We start from the raw sequence: 18,977 nt of genomic DNA on the forward strand, positions 1-18,977 counted from the left end.
TTTTAAAGAACAACCAGGCATCCTCTACTGACGGAATGAGGTCAATATCCATCTAGGATACCCAGGCCAGGTCAATTAGAAAGGCCTGCTCGCTAAAGTGTTTTAGGGAGCGTTTGACAGTGATGAGGGGTGGTCGTTTGACCGCGGACCCATTACGGACGCAGGCAATAAAGCAGTGATCGCTGAGATCCTGGTTGAACACAGCGGAGGTGTATTTAGAGGGTAAATTTGTCAGGATGATATCTATGAGGATACCCATGTTTACAGATTTTGGGTTGTACCTGGTAGGTTCGTTGATAATTTGTGTGAGATTGAGGGCATCTAGTTTAGATTGTAGGTTGGCTGGGGTGTTAAGCATATCCCAGTTTAGGTCACCAAGCAGTACGAACTCTGAGGATAAATGGGGGGCAATCAGTTCACATATGGTGTCCAGAGCACAGCTCGGGGTTGAGGGGGGTCTGTAGCAAGCGGCAACAGTGAGAGACTTATTTCTGGAAAGGTGGATTTTTAGAAGTAGAAGCTCAAACTGTTTGGGCACAGACCTGGATGGTATGATAGAGCTCTGCGGGCTTTCTCTACAGTAGATTGCAACTCCACCCCCTTTGGCAGTTCTATCGAGACGGGAAATGTTGTAGTTGGGGATGGACATTTCTGAATTTTTGTGGCCTTCCTAAGCCAGGATTCAGACACTGCTAGAACATCAGGGTTGGCGGAGTGTGCTAACGCAGTGAATAACTCAAACTTAGGGAGGAGGCTTTCGGATGTTAACGTGCAAGAAACCAAGGCTTTTACGGTTACAGAAGTCAACAAATGATAACACCTGGGGAGTAGGAGTGATACTGGGGGCTACAGGGCCTGGATTAACCTCTACATCACCAGAGGAACAGAGGAGGAGTAGAATAAGGATACGGCTAAAGGCTTTAAGAACTGGTCTTCTAGTGCGTTGGGTACAGAGAAAAAAAGGGGCAGATTTCCAGGCGTTGTAGAATAGATTCAGGGCATTATGTACAGACAAGGATATGGAAGGATATGAGTACAGTGGAGGTAAACCTAAGCATTGGGTAACGATGAAAGAGATCGCATCACTGGAGGCACCGATTGAGTCGGTATGGGGGATGGGACAAAGGAGTTGTCTAAGACAGGTTGAGCTGGGCTGGGGGCTCTACAGTGAAATAGTACAATAAGAAATAACCGAAACAGCAATAAGCAAGGCATATTGACATGGGAGAGAGGCATAAAGCAATCACAGGTGTTATTCGAGAGAGCTAAGACAACAGCTGGTAATGGCGACAAAGTTTGGGCTGAGGCTAAACATAAACAGGAAGCGGTACCATATAAAGGAACAGTCCATCAGGCATCAGCTGTATAGCTGAGTTATCATAAGGTCCGGTGAACAGCAATAGGAGAGTTCGGAAGTAGTTCGGGGGCTGCTACAGCACTGGCGAGCAAGAGGCCCGGCTTGTGTGTGCTAGCGAGCCGGGGCTAGCAGATGGATTTTCGTGGTCGACGTCGTAACGGGAAGCCTGTTGAAACCACATCAGACGATTTCGTCGGCAAACCAGTCGTGTTGGATCGGCGGGGCTCCGTGTCAACACTAGGAGGTCCTGTCCGGTTGACAGAGAGGTAGATAGCCGGGAGATGGGCCTGGCTCGAGGCTAGCTCAAGGCTAACTGGTGCTTGCTAAGGGGCAATGGTAATTAGCCAACGACAACAGCCATTTGGTTGCAGCTAGCTGGTTGCGACGATCCGGCGCTAGGGTCCAGTGATTCCGGCAGAAAATCAGATATGCTCTGGGTCGATAGCACGCTGTGCAGACTGGCCGACAAATTGTCGAGGCTAGAGCTAGAGCTGGCTGGTGGGTAGTGCAGGCCAAGGACAATGGTGAAGACGCTAACGGTGGCTAATAGCAAGTAGCCATTCGGTTGCAGCTAGACTAGTTTCAGCTTAAGGTTCTTGATAAAAGTTATAAAGAAATAATAGAATCCTTTCCACGTTGGGTGAGGCGGGTTGCAGGAAAGTATATTTAGTTAAAGAATGAAAAGTAAAAATTGAGAAATATATACAAAATAGAAAAAATAAAGAAAAAAAAAAACTGGCTATTTACACAAGGACACAGAAAAAACACGACCGCACTGCTACACCATCTTGGATAACAAGTACCAGTACCAGTGTTATATAGTGGAAATCAGGTAAAGTGGCCAATGTAGAAATAGCTCTGTCATTTCCTGGTTGCTAAAATTCTACACTGTTTGCTCAATTTCAGTTTATGTGAGAAAACAAACACTGAATGGTGTAGGGAATCATTGTACCATCTAAATCGTTGAGAAATATATTTTCAATAACAAAGAAATATCATTTTTAAAGCTGTTTGAAGCTGGTGGACCAAAACCAAAAGTAAAAGGTTCAAGCGCAAGTCTCAGCCATGTTACAGGAAATGGTATGTGAGGGAGGGGGAGATTTGTTTTGAATGCAACCTAGTGCTGTTGCAATTCACCTAGCTTCCACACACGGGCACAATTCAGGGAAATTCTAGGTGAAGCACCTTTAAAGGATAAAACATTTCAGAATTTTAAGAAATTATTAAATTGTTTGACAACCCAATTTGTAAGCTTTTAAATTATATAAAACTAAACCATGAATCTTTTCCAGTGATGAAGACATTGAGTGGTAGGGTGGGGTATGCAAAATGGGTCAACTTCGAGCACCTTTATCTCTTGAATGTTTTGGTATTCAGGTCCAAAAAGTCACTTTCTGACCACTTCTTCCATGGGCAAACATGTATGGAAAGTTTTGTTTAAATCAAAAAGGGATGCTGTCAAAAAGAGATTGAATTCAAATGGATTTACCCTTTCAAAATCCACATTCTAGCCCGGCTTCTCTCCGCATTCCAAACTGCCTCTTCACTTGAGCTCAGCAGTTTAGAGCGTGAGCCTGGACTTATTGTTCACACCTCCGGCACAAGCCATGGTGTGTGTAATTTCCCCACACACACACACACACATCCTGCCTGCCTGGCTGCCAGGATGACACACTGATCACCAAGGTAACACCACAGACAGGCCATTGAGAACAGGCAGTAACAGCCTGAGTTAATAGCCAAACACCTTGACATCCATATTTAAGCACATTCTCTAAATGCCTTAAATAAATGGGAAATATCTCATTTTAAGTCACAGTCTCCTTACAAAGGAACTAAGTGATGACATAAGCCACATAAATTATCCTGTGACGTGTAGCCTACGTTTTTTGGGAAAGAGAAAAAAAAAAAACTTGCTCAGAGGACAGAAGCCTAATAAGCTCAATGTATAGCCTACTGTACTGAGCAGTCAGGGCCTGACACACACCATCACGCTAAGGTCTCACCACACACACACACACACATTACATTGGGTAAGAGCAGGCTGTGTTGTCGGCATACCGGCTAAGCAGGATGGGCCTCGACAGGCCCTACATTTCTGAGAGGAGAAAGACATGGAGAAGGAGATGAACATGATATAAAATGAATCTCCAGCAATGGGACAAAGACACGTTTGTTCCCAACTCTTCCAAAGGAACCTTGCTGTAAGAAGTACAGCAGCCACGTTGAGCAGTTTACCCCAGTTCTGATAGCATTAGGCTAACCAAAACAACATGCAATGTTGTCAGACGTATAGTAGATATAGAAGTATAGGAGTTGGCAGTTGGCTGTAGATTTTGTCTTTATTGTTGTTGTTAGTTTGTCATTGCTACTGAAAAACAGAGGAAGTCTAACAGGCAGGGAAGTCCCTAAGCAGCAGCACATCCTCATCTCGCCACCTTCTGAGGTGCAATATACCCTCAGGCTAAGTGTGAATTACCATGGAAATCTCACACGAATCTAATCACAGAGTAACCTCCAAGGTAACTAGCTAGCTAGCTTGTAATCCTGTAAGTGTAGACAACCATATTCATAGATGTATGTAATAATTGTTAGCTAAAATATAGTAATGTTATGCTAGCTAAATAATTATTTGGGTTAATATAGAATTGGCTGGTGATGTCATTGAGATCAGGGGTGTGAACGTTTAAAATGTTAAAACAAAATTGAATCCTTAACGTTAAGAAAAATCCCTAAACAAAAAACGTTTCTCTCCACAAAATTACAATCAATCACAGTGCAGTTATCAAAAAACTACCACTAACAGGTCCCAATCATCATCATAAAGGGAAAACAATTCTGTAACATTAGTACGTGGGGATATGGAGCATCTTTCTCATTATTTTTGTTTTAGGGGGTAGATCAGCTTTAATATTGCAACTTCCATCAATGTAATTGTCAGCATCACTTCCAATCCCCCATATGTTTTTTTCCTCCAAATACATACATTATATATATATATATATATACATACAGTGGGGGAAAAAAGTATTTAGTCAGCCACCAATTGTGCAAGTTCTCCCACTTAAAAAGATGAGAGAGGCCTGTAATTTTCATCATAGGTACACGTCAACTATGACAGACAAAATGAGAAAAAAAATCCAGAAAATCACATTGTAGGATTTTTAATGAATTTATTGGCAAATGATGGTGGAAAATAAGTATTTGGTCAATAACAAAAGTTTCTCAATACTTTGTTATATACCCTTTGTTGGCAATGACACAGGTCAAACGTTTTCTGTAAGTCTTCACAAGGTTTTCACACACTGTTGCTTGTATTTTGGCCCATTCCTCCATGCAGATCTCCTCTAGAGCAGTGATGTTTTGGGGCTGTCGCTGGGCAACACAGACTTTCAACTCCCTCCAAAGATTTTCTATGGGGTTGAGATCTGGAGACTGGCTAGGCCACTCCAGGACCTTGAAATGCTTCTTACGAAGCCACTCCTTCATTGCCCGGGCGGTGTGTTTGGGATCATTGTCATGCTGAAAGACCCAGCCACGTTTCATCTTCAATGCCCTTGCTGATGGAAGGAGGTTTTCACTCAAAATCTCACGATACATGGCCCCATTCATTCTTTCCTTTACACGGATCAGTCGTCCTGGTCCCTTTGCAGAAAACAGCCCAAAAGCATGATGTTTCCACCCCCATGCTTCACAGTAGGTATGGTGTTCTTTGGATGCAACTCAGCATTCTTTGTCCTCCAGACATGACGAGTTGAGTTTTTACCAAAAAGTTATATTTTGGTTTCATCTGACCATATGACATTCTCCCAATCCTCTTCTGGATCATCCAAATGCACTTCAGACGGGCCTGGACATGTACTGGCTTAAGCAGGGGGACACGTCTCGCACTGCAGGATTTGAGTCCCTGGCGGCGTAGTGTGTTACTGATGGTAGGCTTTGTTACTTTGGTCCCAGCTCTCTGCAGGTCATTCACTAGGTCCCCCCGTGTGGTTCTGGGATTTTTGCTCACCGTTCTTGTGATCATTTTGACCCCACGGGGTGAGATCTTGCGTGGAGCCCCAGATTGAGGGAGATTATCAGTGGTCTTGTATGTCTTCCATTTCCTAATAATTGCTCCCACAGTTGATTTCTTCAAACCAAGCTGCTTACCTATTGCAGATTCAGTCTTCCCAGCCTGGTGCAAGTCTACAATTTTGTTTCTGGTGTCCTTTGACAGCTCTTTGGTCTTGGCCATAGTGGAGTTTGGAGTGTGACTGTTTGAGGTTGTGGACAGGTGTCTTTTATACTGATAACAAGTTCAAACAGGTGCCATTAATACAGGTAACGAGTGGAGGACAGAGGAGCCTCTTAAAGAAGAAGTTACAGGTCTGTGAGAGCCAGAAATCTTGCTTGTTTGTAGGTGACCAAATACTTATTTTCCACCATAATTTGCAAATAAATTCATTAAAAATCCTACAATGGGATTTTCTGGATTTTTATTTCTCAATTTGTCTGTCATAGTTGACGTGTACCTATGATGAAAATTACAGGCCTCTCTCATCTTTTTAAGTGGGAGAACTTGCACAATTGGTGGCTGACTAAATACTTTTTTTCCCCACTGTATACACATACACACACACACACACACAGTGGGGAATAAAATTATTTAGTCAGCCACCAATTGTGCAAGTTCTCCCACTTAAAACAGATGAGAGAGGCCTGTCAACTATGACAGACAAAATGAGAAAAAGAAATCCAGAAAATCACATTGTAGGATTGTTAATGAATTTATTTGCTAATTATGGTGGAAAATAAGTATTTGGTCAATAACAAAAGTTTCTCAATACTTTGTTATATAGCCTTTGTTGGCAATGACACAGGTCAAACGTTTTCTGTAAGTCTTCACAAGGTTTTCACACACTGTTGCTGGTATATCAGATCTGAACAGCGCCGGAGAAGATGGCTGCCGTTTTACAGCCCTCTAACCAATTGTACTATTATGTGTGTTTTTCCGCGTTATTTGTAATTTATTTTGTACATAATGTTTCTGCCATCGTCTCTTATAACCAAAAAGAGCTTCTGGATATCAGGACAGCGATTACTCACATCGCATTGGACGAAGATTTTTTCTTCAACGAGGCGGTCGCGAAGGATATCCTACAGACACCCGACAAGGCCCAGATCCCCGTCATTCGCGTGAGGAAGAGACGGAGATATCGCGGACGCAGATCCGGGTGCCTTGTAAGGATCCGACGGCGAGCGAGTAAACTGCCTCTCCCATCAATCCTATTAGCCAACGTTCAAGCTTTTGAGAAAAAAATGGACGATTTAAGATTACGGTTATCCTACCAACGGGACATTAAAAACTGTAATATCTTATGTTTCACGGAGTCGTGGCTGAACGACAACAATGATAACATTCAGCTAGCAGGCTATACGCTACATCGGCAGGACAGAACGTCTGACTCTGGTAAGACAAGGGGTGGCGGTATCTGTATATTTGTAAACAACAGCTGGTGCACAAAATCAAATACTAAGGAAGTCTCGAGGTTTTGCTTGCCTGAGGTAGAGTATCTTATGATAAGCTGTAGACCACACTATTTACCAAGAGAGTTTTCATCTATATTTTTCATAGCTGTCTATTTACCACCACAAACCAATGCTGGCATTAAGATTGCACTGAATGAGTTGTACAAGGCCATTAATCAACAGGAAAACGCTCATCCAGATGCAGCGCTCCTAGTGGCCGGGGACTTTAATGCAGGGAAACTTAAATCCGTTCTACCTAATTTCTACCAGCATGTTAAATGTGCAACCAGAGGGAAAAAAACTCTAGACCACCTTTACTCCACACACAGAGACGCATACAAAGCTCTCCCTCGCCCTCCATTTGGCAAATCTGACCATAACTCTATCCTCCTGATTCCTGCTTATAAGCAAAAACTAAAGCAGGAAGCACCAGTGACTCGGTTAATAAAAAAGTGGTCAGATGACGCAGATGCTAAGCTACAGGACTGTTTTGCTAGCACAGACTGGAACATGTTCCGGGATTCTTCAGACAGCATTGAGGAGTACACCACATCAGTCACTGGCTTCATCAATAAGTGCATCGATGATGTCGTCCCCACAGTGACCGTACGTACATACCCCAACCAGAAGCCATGGATTACAGGAAACATCCGCACTGAGCTAAAGGGTAGAGCTGCCGCTTTCAAGGAACGGGACTCTAACCCGGACGCTTATAAGAAGTCCCGCTATGACCTCCGACGAACCATCAAACAGGCAAAGAGTCAATACAGGTCTAAGATTGAATCATACTACACTGGCTCTGACGCTCGTCGGATGTGGCAGGGCTTGAAAACTATTACAGACTACAAAGGGAAGCACAGCCGCGAGCTGCCCAGTGACACAAGCCTACCAGACGAGCTAAACCACTTCTATGCTCGCTTCGAGGCAAGCAACACTGAAGCATGCATGAGAGCACCAGCTGTTCCGGATGACTATGTGATCACGCTCTCCGTAGCCGATGTGAGTAAGACTTTTAAGCAGGTCAACATTCACAAGGCCGCAGGGCCAGACGGATTACCAGGACTTGTACTCCGAGCATGTGCTGACCAACTGGCAAGTGTCTTCACTGACATCATGAGTCTGTAATACCAACATGTTTCAAGCAGACCACCATAGTCCCCGTGCCCAAGGACTCTAAGATAACCTGCCTAAATGACTACCGACCCGTAGCACTGACGTCTGTAGCCATGAAGTGCTTTGAAAGACTGGTCATGGCTCACATCAACAGCATTATCCCAGAAACCCTAGACCCACTCCAATTTGCATACCGCCCCAACAGATCCACAGATGATGCAATCTCTATCGCACTCCACACTGCCCTTTCCCACCTGGACAAGAGGAACACCTACGTGAGAATGCTATTCATTGACTACAGCTCAGCATTCAACACCATAGTGCCCTCTAAGCTCATCACTAAGCTAAGGATCCTGGGACTAAACACCTCCCTCTGCAACTGGATCCTGGACTTCCTGACGGGCCGCCCCCAGGTGGTAAGGGTAGGTAACAACACATCTGCCACACTGATCCTCAACACGGGGGCCCCTCAGGGGTGCGTGCTCAGTCCCCTCCTGTACTCTCTGTTCACCCATGACTGCATGGCCAGGCACGACTCCAACACCATCATTAAGTTTGCCGACGACACAACAGTGGTAGGCCTGATCACCGACAACGATGAGACAGCCTATAGGGAGGAGGTCAGAGATCTGGCCGTGTGGTGCCAGGACAACAACCTCTCCCTCAACGTGACCAAGACAAAGGAGATGATTGTGGACTACAGGAAAAAAAATAGGACTGAGCACGCCCCCATTCTCATCGACGGGGCTGTAGTGGAACAGGTTGAGAGCTTCAAGTTCCTTGGTGTCCACATCACCAACGAACTATCATGGTCCAAACACACCAAGACAGTCGTGAAGAGGGCACGACAAAGCCTATTCCCCCTCAGGAGACTAAAAAGATTTGGCATGGGTCCTCAGATCCTCAAAAAATTCTACAGCTGCACCATCGAGAGCATCCTGACTGGTTGCATCACCGCCTGGTATGGCAACTGCTTGGCCTCTGACCGCAAGGCACTACAGAGGGTAGTGCGTACGGCCCAGTACATCACTGGGGCAAAGCTCCCTGCCATCCAGGACCTCTATACCAGGCGGTGTCAGAGGAAGGCCCTCAAAATTGTCAAAGACTCCAGCCACCCTAGTCATAGACTGTTCTCTCTGCTACCGCACGGCAAGCGGTACCGGAGTGCCAAGTCTAGGTCCAAAAGACTTCTCAACAGCTTCTACCCCCAAGCCATAAGACTCCTGAACAGCTAATCATGGCTACCCGGACTATTTGCACTGCCCCCCCACCCCATCCTTTTTACGCTGCTGCTACTCTGTTAAGTATTTATGCATAGTCACTTTAACTCTACCCACATGTACATATTACCTCAACTACCTCAACTAGCCGGTGCCCCCGCACATTGACTCTGCAACGGTACCCCCCTGTATATATAGCCTCCCTACTGTCACTTTATTATACTGTGTATATATAGCCTCCCTACTGTCACTTTATTTTACTTCTGCTCTTTTTTTCTCAACACTTTTTTTGTTGTTGTTTTATTCTTACTTTTTTTGTTTAAAATAAATGCACTGTTGGTTAAGGGCTGTAAGTAAGCATTTCACTGTAATGTCTGCACCTGTTGTATTCGGCGCATGTGACCAATAAAATTTGATTTGATTTGATTATGGCCCATTCCTCCTTGCAGATCTCCTCTAGAGCAGTGATGTTTTGGGGCTGTCGCTGGGCAACATGGACTTTCAACTCCCTCCAAAGATTTTATATGGGGTTGAGATCTGGAGACTGGCTAGGCCACTCCAGGACCTTGAAATGCTTCTTACGAAGCCATTCCTTCGTTGCCCGGGCGGTGTGTTTGGGATCATTGTCATGCTGAAAGACCCAGCCACGTTTAACCTTCAATGCTCTTGCTGATGGAAGGAGGTTTTCACTCAAAATCTCACGATACATGGCCCCATTCATTCTTTCCTTTACACGGATCAGTCGTCCTGGTCCCTTTGCAGAAAAACAGCCCCAAAGCATGATGTTTCCACCCCCATGCTTCACAGTAGGTATGGTGTTCTTTGGATGCAACTCAGCATTCTTTGTCCTCCAAACACGACAAGTTGAGTTTTTACCAAAAAGTTCAATTTTGGTTTCATCTGACCATATGACATTCTCCCAATCCTCTTCAGATCATCCAAATGCACTCTAGCAAACTTCAGACGGGCCTGGACATGTACTGGCTTAAGCAGGGGGTCCCTGGCGGCGTAGTGTGTTACTCATGGTAGGCTTTGTTACTTTGGTCCCAGCTCTCTGCAGGTCATTCACTAGGTCCCCCCGTGTGGTTCTGGGATTTTTGCTCACCGTTCTTGTGATCATTTTGACCCCACGGGGTGAGATCTTGCGTGGAGCCCCAGATCGAGGGAGATTATCAGTGGTCTTGTATGTCTTCCATTTCCTAATAATTGCTCCCACAGTTGATTTCTTCAAACCAAGCTGCTTACCTATTGCAGATACAGTCTTCCCAGCCTGGTGCAGGTCTACCATTTTGTTTCTGGTGTCCTTTGACAGCTCTTTGGTCTTGGCCATAGTGGAGTTTGGAGTGTGACTGTTTGAGGTTGTGGACAGGTGTCTTTTATACTGATAACAAGTTCAAACAGGTGCCATTAATACAGGTAACGAGTGGAGGACAGAGGAGCCTCTTAAAGAAGAAGTTACAGGTCTGTGAGAGCAAGAAATCTTGCTTGTTTGTAGGTGACCAAATACTTATTTTCCACTATAATTTGCAAATAAATTCATTAAAAATCCTACAATGTGATTTTCTGGAGAAAAAAAATCTCAATTTGTCTGTCATAGTTGACGTGTACATATGATGAAAATTACAGGCCTCTCTCATCTTTTTAAGTGGGAGAACTTGCACAATTGGTGGCTGACTAAATACTTTTTTCCCCCACTGTATATGTAAATGTCTATATGTCTATATGTATGTATGTCTGTATGTCTGTATGTCTGTATGTCTGTATGTCTGTATGTATGTATGTATGTATGTATGTATGTATGTATGTATGTATGTATGTATGTATGTCTGTATGTATGTCTGTATGTATGTATGTATGTATGTATGTCTGTATGTATGTATGTATATATACACACACACACACACACATATATATATATATATATACATACACATAGACATTTACATATCCTTAAAAAATATATATTTCCTTTTATTGCTTTCCAACCCAACCACCCCTTCACTAATTGGAGTAAACTAGTGAACAACAATGCTTAGGCCTCTCCTTCCAGCTTATACATACTATATACATTTTATGGACAGTCAATTTTACAATAATTCTATTTTGTTTGTTTTTACTCCTGAACTTCCTCTACCTCTCCGATCATTTTCATGATGTCCATCCGGTTTGCTTCTATATGCCATATCTTTCTAACTGTGCTCTTTCACAAAATCTCTCAACCTATAACCTACAGTGGGGAGAACAAGTATTTGATACACTGCCGATTTTGCAGGTTTTCCTACTTACAAAGCATGTAGAGGTCTGTAATTTTTATCATAGGTACACTACAACTGTGAGAGACGGAATCTAAAACAGAAATCCAGAAAATCACATTGTATGATTTTTAAGTAATTAATTTGCATTTTATTGCATGACATAAGTATTTGATCACCTACCAACCAGAAAGAATTCCGGCTCTCACAGACCTGTTAGTTTTTCTTTAAGAAGCCCTCCTGTTCTCCACTCATTACCTGTATTAACTGCACCTGTTTGAACTCGTTACCTGTATGAAAGACACCTGTCCACACACTCAATCAAACAGACTCCAACCTCTCCACAGTGGCCAAGACCAGAGAGCTGTGTAAGGACATCAGGGATAAAATTGTAGACCTGCACAAGGCTGGGATGTGCTACAGGACAATAGGCAAGCAGCTTGGTGAGAAGGCAACAACTGTTGGCGCAATTATTAGAAAATTGAAGAAGTTCAAGATGATGGTCATTCACCCTCGGTCTGGGGCTCCATGCAAGATCTCACCTCGTGGGGCATCAATGATCATGAGGAAGGTGAGGGATCAGCCCAGAACTACACAGCAGGACCTGGTCAATGACCTGAAGAGAGCTGCGACCACAGTCTCAAAGAAAACCATTAGTAACACACTACGCCGTCATGGATTAAAATCCTGCAGCGCACGCAAGGTCCCCCTGCTCAAGCTAGCGCATGTCCAGGCCTGTCTGAAGTTTGCCAATGACCATGTGGATGATCCAGAGGAGGAATGGGAGAAGGTCATGTGGTCTGATGAGACAAAAATTGAGCTTTTTGGTCTAAACTCACCTCGCCGTGTTTGGAGGAAGAAGAAGAATGAGTACAACCCCAAGAACACCATCCCAACCGTGAAGCATGGAGGTGGAAACATCATTCTTTGGGGATGCTTTTCTGCAAAGGGGACAGGACGACTGCACCGTATTGAGGGGAGGATGGATGGGGCCATGTATCTCGAGATCTTGGCCAACAACCTCCTTCCCTCAGTAAGAGCATTGAAGATGGGTCATGGCTGGGTCTTCAAGCATGACAACGACCCGAAACACACAGCCAGGGCAACTAAGGAGTGGCTCCGTAAGAAGCATCTCAAGGTCCTGGAGTGGCCTAGCCAGTCTCCAGACCTGAACCCAATAGAAAATCTTTGGAGGGAGCTGAAAGTCCGTATTGCCCAGCGACAGCCCCGAAACCTGAAGGATCTGGAGAAGGTCTGTATGGAGGAGTGGGCCAAAATCCCTGCTGCAGTGTGTGAAAACCTGGTCAAGACCTACAGGAAACGTATGATCTCTGTAATTGCAAACAAAGGTTTCTGTACCAAATATTAAGTTCTGCTTTTCTGATGTATCAAATACTTATGTCATGTAATAAAATGCAAATTAATTACTTAAAAATCATACAATGTGATTTTCTGGATTTTTGTTTTAGATTCCGTCTCTCACAGTTGAAGTGTACCTATGATAAGAATTACAGACCTCTACATGCTTTGTAAGTAGGAAAACCTGCAAAATCAGCAGTTTATCAAATACTTGTTCTCCCCACTGTATATACTTATTATGGACACAGTATGCTTACATTATTAGTTATCTTTTTGTTATTAGTTGTTATTAGTCCCATCCTTCAATTCCATTCAACACCTCCCATCTATCTCTTAACACCATCCATATTGGATTTCTATTTGCCATATATTTTTCAACTGTACTGTGATGTTTTACAAAAGTTCTGAACCTTTCTATTCTCATTGTTTCTACAGACTGTAAATTGAAAATAAACATTGTTGCTAAAAGTATTATTATATTATTGATCGATTGACTATGACTTTTCAGATCACCCAGTAATGCTATCTGCAGGGTTAACTCCAGGTAAATATTGCAATAATTTAGCCATTCCTGGACCTGTGTCCAAAAACAAGCTACAAATGAACAGAACCAAAACAAATAATCTAATGATTCTGTCTCTTCACAGCAAAATCTGCAGAGCTGGGAAGATTGTATCCCCCATATAAATAACATTATATTGGTAGCAAGAATTGTATATAATAATTTAAATTGAAAAATTCTAAGTTTTGAATCCGGCGTCGTTTTGCGTATCAGTTCATGAACACTATGCCATGGAATCTTTCTCATTATTTGCCACAGATATAAAGCGCTCCACACGTCATCGTTAACAGTTGGGGAAAAACTGCAGATTACAGAAAAGTTAGCAGTTGATATGCAGCCATTGTCAATGGCCTACTTGAGTTGCGAGGTAATTTGCTAAATGAAGGACTGCAAACGCCATAAATGAAGGACTGCAAATGCCATAAATGAAGGACTGCAAATGCCATTAAAATGTACCTGCCAACGTTTACTGACACTGGCCATATTCAACGGGTGTTGAGCGTTCGTAAACTCGTCAGTTATTCTGCGCTCTGGCACACTCAGACGAGAGTGCTCTGAAATCGGAGTAGATAGCCAGAGCGAATTTACCAGCTACGTCTATCGACAGTTGTCGCAGTGACATCATGAACATTCTATTGAAATGGTTACTTGCATAGTGGAGTCTTTTGTTTAGACATGTAGCTAGCTAGCTAAACAATTAACCATAATCCCAACTCATAACGTTACTACCCTGCATGAATCTGCAGGTAACTAACCAACCAGGTTCAATGTTAGCCAGCTAACATTAGGCTATAACTAGTAATGCAAATTGCTCTGAGATACGAATATTACTACTACACAGATCATACACGTAATGTTAGCTAGCTAGCTAACAGTACACTTTAACTTGAAATGAAAACAACATTCTGACAAAATTAGAAACGTGTAATATCTGAAAATGTAGCTAGCTAGACTCTCTTACCTGTATACATGGATGGACGCTTATCCCTCTCTGTCACGAATTCCCTTAGTTTGAAGATGTAATCACGAGACAAGTGTTTTATACAACAGCCTTCTGTGTGTTCTCTTGTCGACTCCTTCTGCATATTTGCAATCAAAACGGCAGAATTTTCTCCATCTCCTTAGCTATCATACTCTAATTCCACTGATTTCAAAACTCGGTCCTCCAGAAAGTGGAGAGCAACACTTATGCAGTTCTACTACGTGACATCTTTCAAAAAAGCCCCTTAGAAAGGATTACCTACACAAACTGACCAGCTCATGTTATAGACAGAAGCGAGCTACGTGGCAGACCAATCCGAACTCCTCTCTCGGCATGTGCAGCCCATCCATTATCTCAGCCAATCATGGCTAGCGGGAAGGTTGCTGTCTTTTTCCGTGGCTAAACCAACTAGGCTCGTAATTTAATCATTTTATTCGCATTTGCAGATTGCATACAAGTTTGTTATTAATCACATGTTCCAGAAGGCATTTCTGCCAAAAGACGCATTTAGATTTTTAAAAAAAGTTCAAATGGCACTCCTGTGAAGTAGAGACATACGCCTAGTTTCCTGAAACAAGTCACATTTGTGCCGCAACTCGCACTACTGAAAGAGGTGCATCTTTCTCATCAATGTCCACCGTTTACTCCCATTTCAACAGGGTGTTAATCCCTTTATAATGGCAGTTGAGACATACAGTTAACAGCATTAGAAAGCTACAATTATTTCATTTTTAACCAGTAGACACCCGCATTTGGAGCTTGTTTTCTTTTGCCCTGTGTTTGATTTGTGAGCTCAGCTTAAACCTGGTGGGCAGGCTTTTGTTAAACATGAAACAAAGTAGACCCCTAGACTAATGAATACGCAATTTGCCTTCATCAAAACAATGTTTTTTGTTTTATATTCCAGTCTGGAACCTGCCTAGGTTTAGGGGGGGTTCTAAGTGTAATCTATTCTAAATGGCACACTATAGCAGTTCGCAAAAAAGGCTAAAATAGACAAGTGTATTATTCCAAACTGTGGTTGGAACGCATATTCCCCTACTTTAAAATCAACCAGTCCATTTTGAATGTGATAAAGCTGTCAACATTTGTCAAGGAACGTAGCTTGTCTACAGTTTTGTTTGTGTATCCCATCAGTTAGATACGTTTTTAAAGGCAGTAATTTCTGTAGGCCCAATGGGAGGTGCGCAGAGCACATACCAAATAGAAGGAATCCTAGACTCAACCTGAATTAACGGTTGTCTTCTGACAAAATTTCACCTGCCCAAAGCAGATTCCAGAAGCCACCTACTGTATGACTATGTAATTTTTGTGCTTAAAAAAAAATCATTAACAAAATGAAAAAAATGGCAGTTTAAACGCTGATTTTTTTCTCTCAATTTTTCACATTCCTAATTGAGACCAAGAGATCAAATTCAACTTTACTCGATTTTCAGATGAGTTTTAAAGGAAGAGAACATATTAAAATGTTCATGCATTTTGAAGTAGAATGTCCTTTAAAAAGAAGTCACCAGAAGTGACCTTCTTACAGTCGTTCAACAATCAAAAAATATGTTTCTTCTTGGTAGCCCACTTAGTAGCCCACTTTCACTCAGTTTACACAAAGACAGGTCTCGTGATGTTCTCAGAATGACTAACTTACGACAGTTTATTTCATAGCCATTTCCTGCTCAGCCCTCTCAGCAACACAACTGACTCAATCAACTTTGAAGGTAAAAGTCTACATCTGGTTAACTGACAGACCACAGAGTGTATTGGAATTCATGGTCTATTCACCTTATTCAACTATTTGCTCCTGCAAGTGAGCGTCATCTTTGTGAAACACAAAGGACATGCTGATGCTGTCTGTCTGAGTGCCAGACTGGATTGTGACGCTAGAATTTAGATTGTCATTGCTCTGGCACCTGGTCATTAGAGGGACAAGAAAGCTGCACGCTCTCTCCACTGTCCCTAATGAACCACTCATCCATTTCAAGTCCCTCTCCTAGTGTACTTCCCTCAATACATGTGCATCATTGAACTATATACGTGTAACTGCCAAAATAAAGGAAACACCAGCATAAAGTGACTTAATATGGCGAGCTGCCAGAACAGCTTCAATGCGCCTTGCCATAGATTCTACAAGTGTCTGGAACTCTATTGCAGGGATGTGACACCATTCTTCCACAAGAAATTCCCATAATTTAGTGTTTTGTTGATTGTGGTGGAAAATGCTGTCTCAGGCGCCACTCCAGAATCTCCCATAAGTGTCCAATTGGGTTGAGATCTGGTTACTGAGACACACACACACACACACACACTTTAAACCCCTATGCTCCTTTGAAACCCCTCTTTCAAAGTCACTGAGATCTCTTCTTCTGGCCATGGAAAAATAATGGGAAACTGGGCATTTTTATACATGACCCTAAGCAATCACATCTGTGTGGAAGAACCTTCTTTCAACTTTGTATCCCTCGTTTACTCAAGCGTTTCCTTTATTTTGGCAGTTACTGCCCCTCCCTACCTTCAGGCTATGCTCAAACCCTACACCACAACCCGAGCACTCCGTTCTGCCACCTCAGGTCTCTTGGCCCTCCCACACCTACGGTAGGGCAACTCCCACTCAGCCCAGTCCAAGCTCTTCTTTGTCCTAGCACCCCAATGGTGGAACCAGCTTCCCCCTGAAGCTAGGACAGCAGAGTCCCTGCCCATCTTCTGAAAACATCTGAAACCCTACCTCTTCAAACAGTATCTTTAATAATCCTCCTTCTCACCTCGACCCCCCCACTTTTTTATATTAAATTAAATAAATAAATAATAAAAACAGGTGGGTCAATTGCACTTGCAATTGACCCCCCCCCCCCCCTTCTAGCTCTGACTCTACTGACAGCTACTTTATTGTGGAAAGTATGTACTTTCTATGCCTGTGATATGTGGTTGTCCCAACTAGCTATCTTAAGATGAATGCACTAACTGTAAGTCGCTCTGGATAAGAGCGTCTGCTAAATGTAAAATGATACAAATGTTCACTTGATCTTTTCCTTGCTCTCATTTAGTCATGTGTGAACTGCCATGTCAAACATTCATTGTGACTGACGAAACCAGAGCAAAGTGTAGCCTAATAAAAAGCCCAACAACCTGAGTAAATATTACCAAACTACTTCAAGGATGTAGTGTGGTTTTACCTGCTATTGTGGAATCTGGTGGAAAGGTTAACACATTTTCCAACACTCTTTACTCAAACTTCACAGCCACAATCTCGTTCTCTTATAATGCAATGCCATACAGTGCAGGACATAGGCTAGTTATAGAGTTGGTGCCACACCTGTCATTCTCTCATGATTGTCTTATCGGTGCCAATGCCATACAACTTTGATATCTTACCTGAAGATGAGTCTTCATGGTCGGAGCTCAAGTAGCCGTCACTGCGTCTGTCTGGAGTGCTGCGACCGGACCCACCCGTAAGGGATGCAATGAAGGGCGCAGGTACGCAGGACGGAGACAGCCTCCCATCATCAATGGAGTCCAGGTAGGGTTTCGACCTCTGGCTGTCTCTGGCGGTCGTTTGGGGGGTCACCAGGTTGCTCTTGACGAAATTCTCATTGAGCTGCGCATCCTCGTATTCATGGTCATTAGCCTCCCTGCTGTTGGTGTTAGTACCGGAATTCAGTTTCCCTATTATGCGGCCGCTGCAGTTTCCATCCGCTTGAGAGAGCCCTGATGAGATCGTATTCCCTTGTTTCTGGAAGCTGGGTTTTCGCGGGGGCGCGGGGGGGATAGGTTTACATGTCCTACTACTGATCCTGGTCGGCGGCTCTGGTTTGCTGCCTGGTGTCTGTAGTTTCATTCTTCCACTACCAGGCACTTTCATACTTTCCCTGTCTACTTTTTCATTTGCCATCAGCGATTTCCTTTCTTTTTCTGTCTTTGATAATACAGGTTCAACATTCACGTTGTCGTCTTTAGTGTCTTCCCACCTCTCCTTGTCATAAATTTTCTTCTGTCTAGCGATGAGGGTCTGTATGTATATCACCTTGAATTTCTCCTCCGCCAGCGCATGCTGCAGCGTTTTGACATTTGCTTTACATTTCTCTAGCTCTGTCTCGACATCTTCCACCGAGGTTAAATCCATTTTAGGTGCTTCCACGTCAGGAAATTCCTTCTTCCAATGTTTTTCGAATTCCTCTTGCTCCCACATTTTCTCTCCTGCGAAGATCGGCGATTCAGTATAATTGCCCCTTGAGGAAATGATTCCCTTTACAAACAGTCTTGTTTCTGTCGCATATGGAACCTTTTATCTGCTAAAATTCCCACAAACTCATTCCATACTTGCCACTTCGTCGTAAATGAACACACACACTTGTTACATCTCCCACGCATTCGCTTGATCAGTTTTGGTTTATCCTAATCAAAACTTTCGGCTTCCGGTAGATAGGTGGTGATGTAAACCAATTAAATGCGACAGTCGTATGCCGCGTTCAAATCAACTGGGAACTCGGAAATCTCCAACTTCCGACTTCAGTGCGTTCAAATCAACTGGGAACTCGGAAAAAACGAGCTCCGACTGGGAGAAATCGTTTTGAACGGTCATCCAACTCGGAATTCCAACTCGGGAACTCGGGCCTGTTTCTAGAGCTCTGAC

The 18,977-nt window shown here is 43.3% G+C and overlaps 1 protein-coding gene across 1 annotated transcript in view; it reads right to left on the bottom strand.

Moving 5' to 3' along the window:
- The window catches only part of LOC311135730 (active breakpoint cluster region-related protein-like), a gene marked incomplete at its 3' end in the record, with an annotated part of 228,826 nt that extends 210,147 nt beyond the window's left edge, over positions 1–18,679 (bottom strand). Inside the window, 1 exon segment of the mRNA XM_084169757.1 lies at positions 17,720–18,679. Within this exon segment, the coding sequence (XP_084025883.1) occupies positions 17,720–18,533 (814 nt within the window). The 5' untranslated portion in view covers positions 18,534–18,679.
- Between the last annotated feature and the right edge of the window lie 298 nt (positions 18,680–18,977).

Source organism: Coregonus lavaretus, assembly GCF_964263955.1.
Source record: "Coregonus lavaretus genome assembly, chromosome: 10".
NCBI classification, from domain to species: domain Eukaryota; kingdom Metazoa; phylum Chordata; class Actinopteri; order Salmoniformes; family Salmonidae; genus Coregonus; species Coregonus lavaretus.